Below are 12,925 nucleotides of genomic sequence, written 5' to 3'. Positions count from 1 at the left end.
CCAGGCAAACAAATGTGGTGATGCTGCATTTTCATGTCAATGACAAAAAAAACTGCTGCTCAATCTGAATAAGAAGTATCTGACTGTATTGTCCTCATCACACTCTTTATGTACCCTAAAATGATATACTCCTGTGTGAGCTGTGAAACAAACAAACATTCAGTATTAGCTTGTGTGGGACGAGGTGCAGAATCAATCATGCAAGCCTTTGATCCGCGCCAGTGACCTTTGCCCTTTAAATGTCACACTTTGATCCTTCTTTTTTTTTCTCGTATGATATCTCGGCATGAGAGGCCAGTCAGTTTTTTTTACACTGTGGATAAGTGAGTGTAACATCTGTGCCGACTTTAAAAGAGCTCTGTTGTTAACCCGGGCCATCAGTCAGAAATCATCACGCGCAGCAGCAGAAGCAACAAGAACAAAAACAAACTGGCGGAGGAAGAGAAGAAGTATAGCATTAGTGGTGCCATAGCAACAACCGCCAACAAAGATCTTTTTCTCCTTAATCTCCAAACTAAACAACAGTAAAAATCACTTTGTTGTCAGACTGAAGAGAAAAAAAGTGACAATGAAACAGACTACATTTTGATCCACCTATTCTAGTATTTTCTTTGCTCTCCATCCTCTCAGCCATCACAGAGGGTGACCTCCCATGAGCCTTTGCAAACAGAGCCCCAGGGCCCCTCTCTCCCTGCCTTCTCTGCCCCTGTCACGCCACGGCAGCGGCTGTACTCACCAACTAAAATATAACAACAACAACAACGACCTGAAAAAAGTCAGCTGCTGGCAACAGCAGCAGCAGCAGCGGCAGGGCTGTTGTTAACGGCAACCATCACCACAGCAGCTACTTACCGGGACATGCACAGCCGCCCACGGACATCTTCTCACATGTCTGGTGTGAATCCGATCAGAATGACGGTGGTGGTTCTGTTATCCCTGCTCTCTTCCTCTCTCTTCTACTCTCTCCTCTTTCTCACCAGTCACTGCTGCCGCCACTGAGGCTGCTCACATGAGCGTCTGTTATCCCCACTGTTCACATACACACAGACACACACACACACACCACCAGGGAGCAAAGGGAGGGAGGGAGGGAGGGAGAGAGGGAGGGAGGAGAGAGGGAGGGAGGAGAGAGTGACGACGAGGGAGGCAAAGAGAGAAAGAGGGGAAGAAGAGGTTAAAAAAGAGCACAAAGGATCGGATTCTCTCAGTTGTAGCTGTACACTGTGAATCACACCGTGTGTGTGTGTGTGTGTGTGTGTGTGTGTGTGTGTGTGTGTGTGTGTGTGTGTGTATGTGTGTGTGTGTGACTGAGAAGGATTCTGTTCCTGCCTCTGCTCTGCCCTCACCCTCATCAGACCTGCAAATTACAGCTCAGGTGGGAGGAGAAAGAGAGGAAGAGGAAGGGAGGGAACGAGAGGTTGAGTGCTTGAGAGAGAGAGAGAGAGAGAGAGAGAGAGAGAGAGTGGACTGTCAAAGTGACCTGAGAGGCAGATTTGAGAGAATAACAAGCATGTGATGTGGGTCCTTTTTTCTCCTTTAAATATGTAGAGGCTGTTTTTCACTGCTGCTGCTACAATCACACACACACACACACACACACACACGTACAGAAGTGCACACATGAAGGTTTAAATGATCTTCGGGAAATCTGGCTGTGTGTGCTGCAGCCATCTGAGTGGCTTGTTACCATCCAGCGAAGGTCTGCTACATGGCAGGGAGAGCGAGGGGGGGGGGTGGGTGGAGGCAAAGGGAGGAGGGGAGAGGAGGGGGCGATTGACGTGCCTCAGCTCTCTCTGTCGTCTCCCTTTCTCGCCCATTCACTCTCTCGCTACGTTAGTCTTTCTGTCTGCATTATGCCACACAGTGTTGCTCCCTCGCTTTACTCATCTTCCTGTCTACTGGGCCATTTATCTCTCCTGCCCTGCTTCCCCCCTCTCCTCCCCCGCTGCCCCTCTCTTTCCTTATTACTCTTTCTTCCGTTCTACCTTTCCCTCCCACTGTCTCATCACGATCTAATATGTCTTCCATCACTATGTCATTTGTCTTTCTCCGTTAAATGCACAAGTTTGTGTGTGTGTGTGTGTGTGTGTGTGTGTGTGTGTGTGTGTGTGTGTGTGTGTGTGTGTGTGTGTAAAAGAGGGAGTCGCCAACTGACATGCTCCTTCATTGCCATGAACATGGACACTGTAGTTCATTTTGAGTCCATCCCACATAAATCGTCCTGCTGTTGTAAATACTCTCTATAACTTACTGCCACACCAAATGTGTATTAATCCACCGCTGAAAACAGTCCCTAATAACATGCAATATAACAATGCACAATTTACACCTGTTTGAGTAACATTTGCAAAAAGCTACAATGCCCAGCCACTTAAGGAAATTATTTTTTTAAATAAAAGCAATTATTTTCAAGATTTAGATCTTCAATACCATTTGGCTTGGAGCTGAGTGCTACAGCCAGGATAGGGAAGTCAGAAATTATTGAGAGACAAGCTAACGCAGTGTTTTGTCTTCTCGTGGGATTTGAAGTATAGAATATTGACATATAATATTGTTTTATCCTTTAAACTAGTGGTTCCCAACCTGTGGCTGGGAGCTCCAAAAGGGGTCACAAGATAAAGCTAAGGAGTCATGAGATGATTAAATGAATAGTTCAACATTTTGGGGAATAGATATGATTTGTTAATTAGTGAGTTTTTTGGTAGCTGTGTTTAGTCAGGCTCACTCTTTCCCCTGTTTCCAGGTCTTTATGGTAAGCTAATGCCACATTTCCAGGTACGGCACAAACTCTCATCGACTTGCTCTTTTTTGGTTTCCATTTGCAAAAGTTGTGGATAGTACCTGGTAGTTATTTTGGTACCACCTCGGTCGTTGGAGATTCCAAGTGAGCTGAGCCGATACTAGAAGGTGGAGTTAAAAAACTAGAGACCACTGATTGGTCAGAGAGAACCGTCACTAGCGCAACATGGGTAATCCTGCACAAATCCGCCATTTTTAAAAACTGTCAATAGTGACCGCAATTACTTTTATTTACTCAACCCAGACTTGAAAATGGCAGCCTGCAAAATTACGCACTGCCTAACTGGAAAGGGAAAATCTTTAACCCATAATCCACTACACCTATAACAAGAGGTCACAAGTAGACATTGCTTCATTTTAAAGGGCGTGGACTGAAGTCAAAAAGGTTAGTGACCTCTGCTTCACACAACACATACAGTATATATGTATATATTTTAAATCTTCAAACCATTTCAAAAGGTCATGACCCCAACTAAACCCACAGCACACATACTCACACCTCAAGAGACTACATGCATATACATTACAGTACACAAACACATGCACGTGGCTAAGGCAGAAAGCAATATGTAGGATTATATATATAGACATTCTGCGCCGTTTCCCTCCAAAACTACATCACAGAGTTTCGTTAAATCAGGTTCTCTCTTTACACGCAACGAGGAACACAAGTCTGCATAGATTGCCTCCTCCACATATTTCTACTTCCCTTTTTTAAGACACTTGCTCTTTGTCTCCCTCCCTCTCTTCCTCACCCTCTGTCTCATTAGGCAGTATCTCAATTTGAGGAGGAGAGTGTTAAGCCAATCGGAGAGGGGAAGAAAGAGCAGAGGAAGGAGGGAGACGGTGAGAGGAGAGAGACAGAGAGGTTGCAGGAAGATGAGGGCAGAGATGAAGAGAGAGAGAGAGAGCGACAGAGGAAAAGGGAGGGCGATGGATGGATGGATGGATGGATGGATGGATGGAGGGAGGAAGGGAATAAATAGCTCTGGCGCACTCGTCCCCCATTACCCCGGGAGGGCACTGTCGCCATGGCAATGTGGCAGAAAAAGGATAGCACAAGCATGATGAGCATGATGAGCTACACGCACGCACGCACGCACGCACACACACACACACACACACACACACACACACACACACACACACACACACACACACACACACACTTACAAATGAAAACTGTGATTCACACATATCTGCCCACAATAACAGTTTCATGGAGACAGTTTTGACAAGTTCATACTTTCAAGCGGATGTGTGCACAAAGCACACACTCTTACACCTTACCATGTTCACACACACACACACACACACACACGCACACACACACGAACACACACACACACACACACACACGCGTCAACAGTTTGCAGCAGAGACCAAAGTATGAAAGACAGACAGTACAAACAAACAAGAAGGTGAGGAAAAGGCATCAGAGAAAAAAATGACAAAGGAGAACAGGAAAGCAATTTCTGGAAAAAATCAAGTATCAGTTTCCTGCTGTGACTTACATCCCCCCTGAAATGTTTCCTCAGTTCTTTCTTTTTTTTATTCATGTATGTAATTATCTTGATTAAACCTGAGTTGACAGATTTTTTTAACTTGGGGGCGGCGCAACAAGTTGTAAACACAACATTGACATAAGTTGTTGGTAACGTGTTAGCAAGTGGTCGCTTAGTTACACTTCCAGCAGACAAGGAGTCAAAATACAATATTAACTCTCTTTCACCTCTGTTTTGGTCTCCACCAACTGAGGGGGATGTCTTTTTCCCTTTAGCTGCTGAATGCTCCCTGATGTTCTTCAGCTAGTCTGTAAATTTGTCTGTCTGCCATGCTGAGCAGGTATAACTGTACTGTGTACTGTGAGTTTTTAGCGATTTTTCACAAAAAAAGCTAACAGATAGTCTATATCGACGACGTTTAATTTTTTTTTAAAGATTATTTTTTTGCCCATTTTAGGCCTTTATTATATAGGACAGCTGAAGATGTGAAAGGGGAAAGAGAGGGGGAATGACATGCAGCAAAGGGCTGCAGGTCGGAGTTGAACCTGCGGCCACTGCGACAAGGACTGAGCCTTTGTGCATGGGCACACGCTCAACCAGGTGAGTTATCCAGGCGCCCATATTTGATTTTTTGTTCTCATTACACACTCTACAGCCATTTTAATTCCAGGACATTTCAATCTTAACCACAAATGTCAACCTCAGGGTGGCGCTAGAGGAAAAGTCAGGCCATAACCAAAGTCAGTGGGATGCATCCTCAAGAGACCATCCAATGGTTGCTGATATATTTTAGTGTGGACCACAAACCGACGTAGCCATTGGGCCATGCTGCTATCATGGCTAAAATATTGATTAGTCCAAGTGTGATTGGATTTTGATTTGATCCTATCTAGTCTATCCAAGGTAAATAGTGGCCCCTGCTAGACCCCAATCATGTCTCTGTGACCCCTGTGACCAGCAACAACAATGTGCTTTGGCAGGTTCAACCATATCAGTTTGTCCACAGCTGCAGAGACAGAGTTCAGTTCCCAGTTCATTAATGTTGAAGGATTTGTACTTTGCCAACAAACTAACCATGCCTGCTACAAACAGCAGGCCTGTTTCAATAATGAAACTTCAATAATGTAAGATCCAACACATTACGGACTAGTGGAAAAACACTACTGAAAAATGTCACCCCACTGAGTAAAACAAATCACCTAAAGTCAGTCGACTGGAGTTAAAAATGGTTTGAGCGTCGCTCTCGGGCCTTTGTTGCAGCACACTTATCATGAAAAGTTGTTTGGATGGCAAATGTGGTGGTTAATTAGCTTGAGAAATCTTGTGTGCATCCAGCCTGAGGGCAAAGCAGAGAATGAAAGAGGCTGTTCTGAGACAGCCAGCCCTCTGTAAACTCTTATGTAAGGCCGAAACTGCATCCTGTTTCTCTCAGCTACATTATTGATGCAGGCTTCTGTTACCACACTGAGTGTGTTTGTGTGCACACGTGCCTGTGAAGGTGTACACCTGTAAGTCACTACCTTGCCGAATAGTCTCTCACCTCTGCTGTTCTGTGGAAAGGTTGGTCTCCTCCAGCTGAGGTCTTGTCACTTTCTCTCCTCTCCTTTCCACCTCTCTGCATGCTCTCTGGTTCTTTCTTCACCTCCTCTCTTTTTTCCACTTGTAATAATGTAAGTCCCCTTCCTCCTCCTCCTCCTCTTTCTCTCTCAGGCCTTCATTTCTCACTAACAGATGTTCTCGGCACCATGTGGGAGGGCATTCCTCTCCTCTGCTCTGAAAGTTTAAAGAAAAGAGACTTACTTCACATAAAGAAAAATTAAAACGAGAACGATGGCAACACAACTCCTAACTCAGCCGTCTCAGAGTAACGCCTGTGTGTCATGCTTGACCTTGTAAAGAGGGTGTCAAGTTAAAGATCAGAGTGCTTTTGCCTTTTTATAAACACACTGCCCCCAGCGTTACACAATATCTGAAAGGTCACAGAAGTGCATGCAGACATGCAAAACATTGCATGACTGAGCAGCCAAGTCAACTCGGAGTCCTATACAAAAAAGCGCACACACGCATGCACGCACGCACGTACGCACGCACACACGCTGACACACACACACACACACACACACACACACACACACACACAGCAACAAAACATCAGCAAAGTATGATGAAGGCAGAAAGAGGAAATTGTATACCTGACTCCTTAAACCTCATGGGTTCAAAACATGCCAAACATGCCAAAAGAGCACTGTGGGAGTCCTCCTGCAGGTCAAGAGTGAGGAAGAGATGCGAGGCAAAAGGGAGGGAACAGAGTGATATAGAGAGAGGAGTAAAAGAGATGAGATAGAGATGTTTTTATTTTTTGACTCTTCTTCCTTTTCCCTCCCAAGAATAAGAGTAAAGGCTGGCCCTCCGTAGAGTTTATGGGAATTAGGGAAAATGTGTGTTCATGAGTGAGTGAATTTTACTTTTCCAACTAAAAACAGTAGCCCTGGGGGGGGGGACGCGACTGTGGATGGAGAGTGGGTTAAAAATATATGTGTATATGTGTGTGTGTGTGTGTGTGGCCATGTACTGACATGGTGGCTGGGTGCTGGATGCTGCAGTAAGGTGACCCACTTACACACAACTCCCCCGTCCTAAACACACACACACACTTGCACCTCACCCGCTGGAGACTGGAGGATGCTTTGGCCCCATTTCAGACAGTAATGTGTTTCAAGAGTTGTGGGGTGTGTGTGTGTGTGTGTGTGTGTGTGTGTGTGTGTGTGTGTGTGTGTGTGTGTGTGTGTGTGTGTGTGTGTGTGTGTGTGTAGAGAGAGATGTAGCAACGGTACAGAAGAAGACGTGGGATTGACGGATAAAGCAAAGGAAACAAAAAAAACACAGAGAAGTTACTGAGCAGATGTCCTGTAGGGATAGACGCATATGGGTAGTACACACCAGGTGGCCCTGTGCATCAAAATAAATGAACAGGGAATACGTGGGACCTTGTTAAAGTGTGTGTCTGTGAGCATATTTCTCTCCCAACTAATCTAGTACAGCCATTGACTCGGTGTACCGCCATGACATTCAGCAGAAAGGTCGACTCCTCGCTGGTATGCACGAGATAACAGGCCAGACACATCCATAGTCCTCCACAGACAAACAGGGAGATGATACAAGATAACAACACACAAATGAAGAGGTGATGAACCTGAATTCATTTTGCATCCATTTTATTCAGGTATGAATATCTGAGTGGCATCCATTGTGGATAGAATGCTCTTCTGAGCATATTGTGACAACAGCATGACAGCTAGTACACGTTTAAAAAAAGAAAACAAACGTGAAGCATGACAGGTCCATTGCACATTATGAACTTCTGCTCTGACGAGCTGATATGTGCACAAGAACTGTCAAACTATAACTTTCTTGCTTCTGTTGGCTTTCCCCCTGACAGGCCTTTAAATACTCTGACAGCTCTCCTTAAACATGCTGCTCCCAAGCCATTTGAACAAAACTTTGTATCTGCATTTATTTTCTCCTTCATCTCTAGGCCATGTCTAGAGACTCTAGGCCATATCACCTGAATGTATGCTCCAAGCCTGTAAATGATGTGTACATTTTATTTAAAAAAATTACCAAATTGTGTATATATTTGCATGCATTATGAATTACTGTTCTTAATGCGTGTGTATTTTATATTGATGTGATTATTTCCTATAGTATGCAGCCTGGAGAATGACCCTTTTTTGAGCCCCTGGAGGGTTTTTAGGCAATTCTCCACAAATTATATATTGTATCTTTATTTTTTAACATGTGTAAATAAAGAAACTAAACAAAACATCCATATACAACACTGCCCCCACACTCTACCCTGATACAACCTGACACTAGGTTAGTCATGTTTGTAAATTAAGTACAGTCAATGCTTGAAAAGAAACAAAAATGTAACTTCAACTAAAAATGACTGAGTGAATCCTACTTAAATAAGTTAAGATAGATCACTAATTCAAATTGAATGAGTATACTTTTAACTGAACATGCCATTGCTTTGTCATGTGCATTTCCCACCAAAATAAGTTCACCATTAAAAGTATGATTTTTATATTGAAATTGTGCAAAAATTCCCCAAATTCCCAAGCTTAACTTCCCTTGGAAATGTACCAAAAACTAGTGGAAGCTCAAGTGAGATAGAAGGTTTTAGTTAGTGAGTTTTAAAAGTGCTGGGAGCTGATTTGGTTAAATTTTGGACAGAGTCAGGGTTGCCGTTTCTAGAAGGACCAGATTGAATAACCATTGCATATAGGAGGATTTTAATGGGATGTTTTGTTTTTATATTTAAACTTCAACCAGAAGTTTTAACTGCTACCGCTCAGCCGGCCTCACCTGCTTAATGTGTGGCTGAAGATGTGATGTGAAAAACATGATGTCAGTTGTTCAGCTGGCCTGGTTTGACCAGATTTGTTAAAAGACAAACACTCCGACTCCTGTACAAATGATTAACTGTGTAGTGGAACAACTTCAGCATCACTGCACAATTGGACACAGGGTAATGGGTACTACTGTAGGAGATGAGAGGAAAACACTTGGCTGCTGTACTAAATATGTAAATGTAATCAACCATACAAAACCCATCATATGATTTGTCAGTGGAGCATGAGCTTTGGTGCTGCTGTGGGTCTTCATCAATGCAAACCACAGGTGAAAATGCTGCTTTAGCCAGCTGTGTTTATTATTTAAACATTTAGAATAATAATTCATTATGTCAGGTGGCACAGTGTGGAGCAGCGCGGGATGAAGTGGAAACAAAAAGATTTATTATGAAACAGCCCTGGTTCTGATTCATGTGACTGCATGCAGGGCCTCAGCGAGACAGTAAGTCATGTGAACACAAGGGATAAACGCACTCAAATGTATTCAATTATAATGATCTAGTGTGCAGTGCAAACGTTTTTGAGGCCTGAACACATTTTAATTAAGGCATACTGGACCTCCGTAGGTGCCATTTCAAGAGTAACGGGGTAGCAGCACTGTTGTTAGGCCCTGACAGCAAACCACATCAAGGTGGAGGGTGTCAGTGTACAAACATTAAAGGTCCTATGACATGCTGCTTTTTGGATGCTTTTATATAGGCCTTAGTGGTCCCCTAATACTGTATCTGAAGTCTCTTTCCCGAAATTCAGCCTTGGTGCAGAATTACAGCCACTAGAGCCAGTCCCACTATGAGCTTTACTTAGGATGTGCCATTTCTGTGTCTGTAGCTTTAAATGCTATTGAGGAGGAGAGAGGGGGGGCAAGGTGGAGGGTGGGGGTGTGGCCTTGACCAACTGCCATGCTTCGCTTGTTTTCAAGCCATGATGTCTCTCTCTCATGGGCGGGCCAAATTCTCTGGGCGGGCAAAGCAGAGAAAGGGGAGGTAACCTTGCTCCTTATGACGTCATAAGGAGGAGATTCCAGATCGGCCCATCTGAGCTTTCATTTTCTCAAAGGCAGAGCAGGATACCCAGGACTTGGTTTACATCTATCGCCATTTCTAGCCACTGGGGGCCCATAGGCAGGCTAGGGGAACTCATATTAATGTTAAAAAGGAACACACCGACTTATTGGGACTTTGGCTTATTCACCGTAACCCCCAGAGTTAGACAAGTCGATACATACCCTTCTTATCTCCGTGCGTGTTGTAACTCTGTCTGACGCCCCCAGCACTAGCTAAGACTAGCACAGATCCTGGTAGCCGGTTCCAACTAGCCTACTGCTCCGAATAAGTGAGAAAATAACGCCAACATGTTCCCGTTTACATGTTGTGATTTGTATAGTCACAGCGTGTACAAATAACAAGGTCACTATGCTTTTACTATCTAGTAACTGTTGACTCTATTACTCCAACTCTGAGCGAACTCCAGGTGAACTCTCTGCTCCTCACCACAGGGCTTCAGGTGCTGCTAGCAAATCACTCCGCCCAAGTAGCAGAAGTAGCAGTGCTTCGCCTTTCTGAGAATATAGTTCCGTTTGTATACGGTTAGAAGACGGCTGTGTCTCATATGACCTTGTTATTTGTACACCCTGTGACTCTACAAATCACAACATTTAATTAGGAACATGTTGGCGTTATTTTCTCACTTATTCGGAGCAGTAGGCTAGTTGGAACCGGTTACCTCCAGGATCTGTGCTAGCCGGCTTAGCTAGCGCTGGGGGCGTCAGACAAAGTTACAACACGCACGAAGATGAGAAGGGTATGTATCGACTTGTCTAACTCTGGGGGTTACGGTGAATAAGCTAAAGTCCCAATAAGTCGGCGTGTTCCTTTAAAAAACCTCATAAATTTCATGCCATGGGACCTTTAATCAGAAAAGTCAACACATCAATATTGCAATTGTCTGAACATGCAGATAATCTCTGTTCTGGTGATGATCCAGGCCACAGGAAGCAGATACACTCTTTGCTATGCTATATGACACCACTCCAAGGAGTGATTCTATTATTGCATCGCATTATTATGTCTCAGCAAATATAAAATGTGAAACAATGGAGCACTTGGGTGAATTAAACAGCTTTACAGAGTGTTCTTTCCAATTTCAAGATAACTCCCAGTTACACTATTAGTGCTCTCTCTATTAAAGCCTTTTGCCATAAAGGGGAAAAACTGATCCAAACGAATCATTCATTTTACAGTGTGTGCAGTTGGTTTTCACTCATTTTGGTGAAATGCTGCATATTTAATTAATGCATTTTTTTCAAAACTGTATTATTTGTAGGCTACAGTTGGCTGGATTGGTCAGGTAGGCCTTTATAAAACCTCGGATATTGTATTTGGGTTATTGCTGCCACCTGTCGTCTATCTGCTGCATATGTTCATTGAGTATAACTTGTGGTATTGTCATTTGGGCGCAAGGTGTCGCTTTGGAGCAGTAAATCAAATGTAAAATGTAAAAATCAGAAGTCCTTCTAGCTATAATTCTGATATGACTTAATTGCCGCTACTAACGTGATATGAAGCAACTCAAAAACATTAATTAAATGTATGAGTTGTCACAGAGATATGACAAACGGTTTCCTTCAGACTATTTAGGCTATTTCTATCTACCGAATTTAACAAATAATCAATATAAAAGCTGCGTTGGTCCATTAACTCCCAAGTATTTGCAGCTAAATAAAACCAGTAGCTCGTTTTGAAGAGAAAACGAATGACAATCCAAAGGGAACATTCGAGACACATAGAGCTGACCTTGGATCTGATTTCTACTCATCTCCTTACTCTCTCTCTACTGGAACTGGTGGTCTCAATCAGATCCCAGGTCGGTGTTCTCAGCGCGCTTCCAGTCGGTGGCCACCACGTGTCTCTCTCCGGCCTGCCAGCGGATCATGTGGAGCAGCAACATGGCGGCGCGGTGGAGGGGGGAAGACGGGAATTTAAATGCCGGCCACAGTGACTTTCTGGCCAGCAACGCTGCCAATGAGGTACTGGTTTGCTCATTTAAGCTAACTGACATCACAACAGCTGCAAACTAGCTAGTTTCGATGTTTTAATAGGTGGTGGTTTCGCGTCTCGCGAGGCCACATGCACGTCTGGCGACACGTGGCTGAAACAGGCTTGTAGTACTACGGAGGTAGTGACCAGGGAGTTGACTAACCTGGTCGATCTATCTGCTACTTGACCCATGTAGCTACGGAAACATTTTAATGTCATTACGTCTTTGTGCATGTTAAAAACAATCTCCACCGTCAATGATTTACATGTGAAAGCGGACGGGGGGGAGACCGGCTCATTTCCTGTAAGAAATGAGGCTACAACCCTCAGCACTGTCCTGCTCACTGCACTGGCCCCTTTCGTTATTTATTTGTTCTTAAACAATACTCTTAACATTACCTTTCTTGTTTTACTATGGCAAGCTTAATTCAAAGCCATTTCCAGGCAGGCACTGGGATAAACTGCTTTACTGTCACCTAAAGAGCGTTTAAATGCCTTGCCCTTGTAACTTTGTTACAGATCGGACAGGCCCTGAGAGATGATGTGTAGGCCTATGACCCGCCTCTAGGGCCATTTGTCCCCTCAATCTGCCTCCTACTTACTAGCACACTTCTGTCCTGATAAAACTTTGGTAGTAGAGGCATTTGATACTGTCCCTGTCCATGTTTTTGAATTAAGCCACAGAGATTTTTTACTCTACATCTATGTAGTTATGTATCTATGCTCATTGATATCTTGTTTTTTTGTAATTGAAAACACATTAAAGAACATACAAGATCTCACAGAGAATACATGTATACAATATAAACGTTATTAAAATAATGTGTCAAGTTATTTATATAAATTAAATATATATATATATAAAAAAAAGTTAATCAATAGGCATAGATAAAAAACAAAACAAAGAGGAGCAAGGACTTAAAAAATAAGGGGCATACATAAAAAACAATAAGAACTATTTCCCCCACAAGTCTTTCTTGCTATTTTACGAGAGAACACTTTTAAGCATATATGTTCAGATGTGTCTGCTGCTGTTTTCAGTTTAGTCGAGCTGAAACGATCACACCATTAAGGAATTAGTTGAGTGACAGACGATGAATCAGCAATCAATTCATTGTTGAAGTCCCTCTTAAGGAAAAATGCCTGAAATTCACTGGTTACACTTTCTCAA

The 12,925-nt window shown here is 43.4% G+C and overlaps 3 protein-coding genes across 6 annotated transcripts in view; 2 read left to right on the top strand and 1 right to left on the bottom strand.

Annotated features, from left to right (window-relative positions):
* ldb1b (LIM-domain binding 1b) overlaps positions 1–6,153 on the bottom strand; it is a 26,609-nt gene extending 20,456 nt beyond the window's left edge. The window contains exons 1-2 of one of the 2 annotated variants that reach the window (XM_031288852.2): positions 5,845–6,153; positions 853–1,029 (exon numbers count right to left, since the gene is read on the bottom strand). In XM_031288852.2, the coding sequence (XP_031144712.1) occupies positions 853–880 (28 nt within the window). In that variant the 5' untranslated portion in view covers positions 881–1,029; positions 5,845–6,153. Of the gene's footprint in view, positions 1–852; positions 1,082–5,844 lie in introns of those variants that run through there. The other variant, XM_036000826.1, reaches the window with a different exon arrangement.
* Positions 3,653–12,925, top strand: part of ogal (O-GlcNAcase like) — a 24,664-nt gene continuing 15,391 nt past the window's right edge. Inside the window, exon 1 of the mRNA XM_031288842.2 lies at positions 3,653–3,667. The gene's annotated coding sequence lies outside the window, so the exon portion shown is untranslated. The remainder of the gene's footprint in view (positions 3,668–12,925) is intronic.
* Positions 11,373–12,925, top strand: part of LOC116042950 (peroxisome proliferator-activated receptor gamma coactivator-related protein 1-like) — a 7,982-nt gene continuing 6,429 nt past the window's right edge. The window contains exon 1 of one of the 3 annotated variants that reach the window (XM_036000820.1): positions 11,373–11,744. In XM_036000820.1, the coding sequence (XP_035856713.1) occupies positions 11,649–11,744 (96 nt within the window). In that variant the 5' untranslated portion in view covers positions 11,373–11,648. The remainder of the gene's footprint in view (positions 11,745–12,925) is intronic. The other 2 variants (XM_036000821.1, XM_036000819.1) reach the window with 2 other exon arrangements.

This window comes from Sander lucioperca, chromosome 4, assembly GCF_008315115.2.
Source record: "Sander lucioperca isolate FBNREF2018 chromosome 4, SLUC_FBN_1.2, whole genome shotgun sequence".
In the NCBI taxonomy this organism is placed as follows: domain Eukaryota; kingdom Metazoa; phylum Chordata; class Actinopteri; order Perciformes; family Percidae; genus Sander; species Sander lucioperca.
This window is presented reverse-complemented; position numbering and strand designations above follow the sequence as displayed.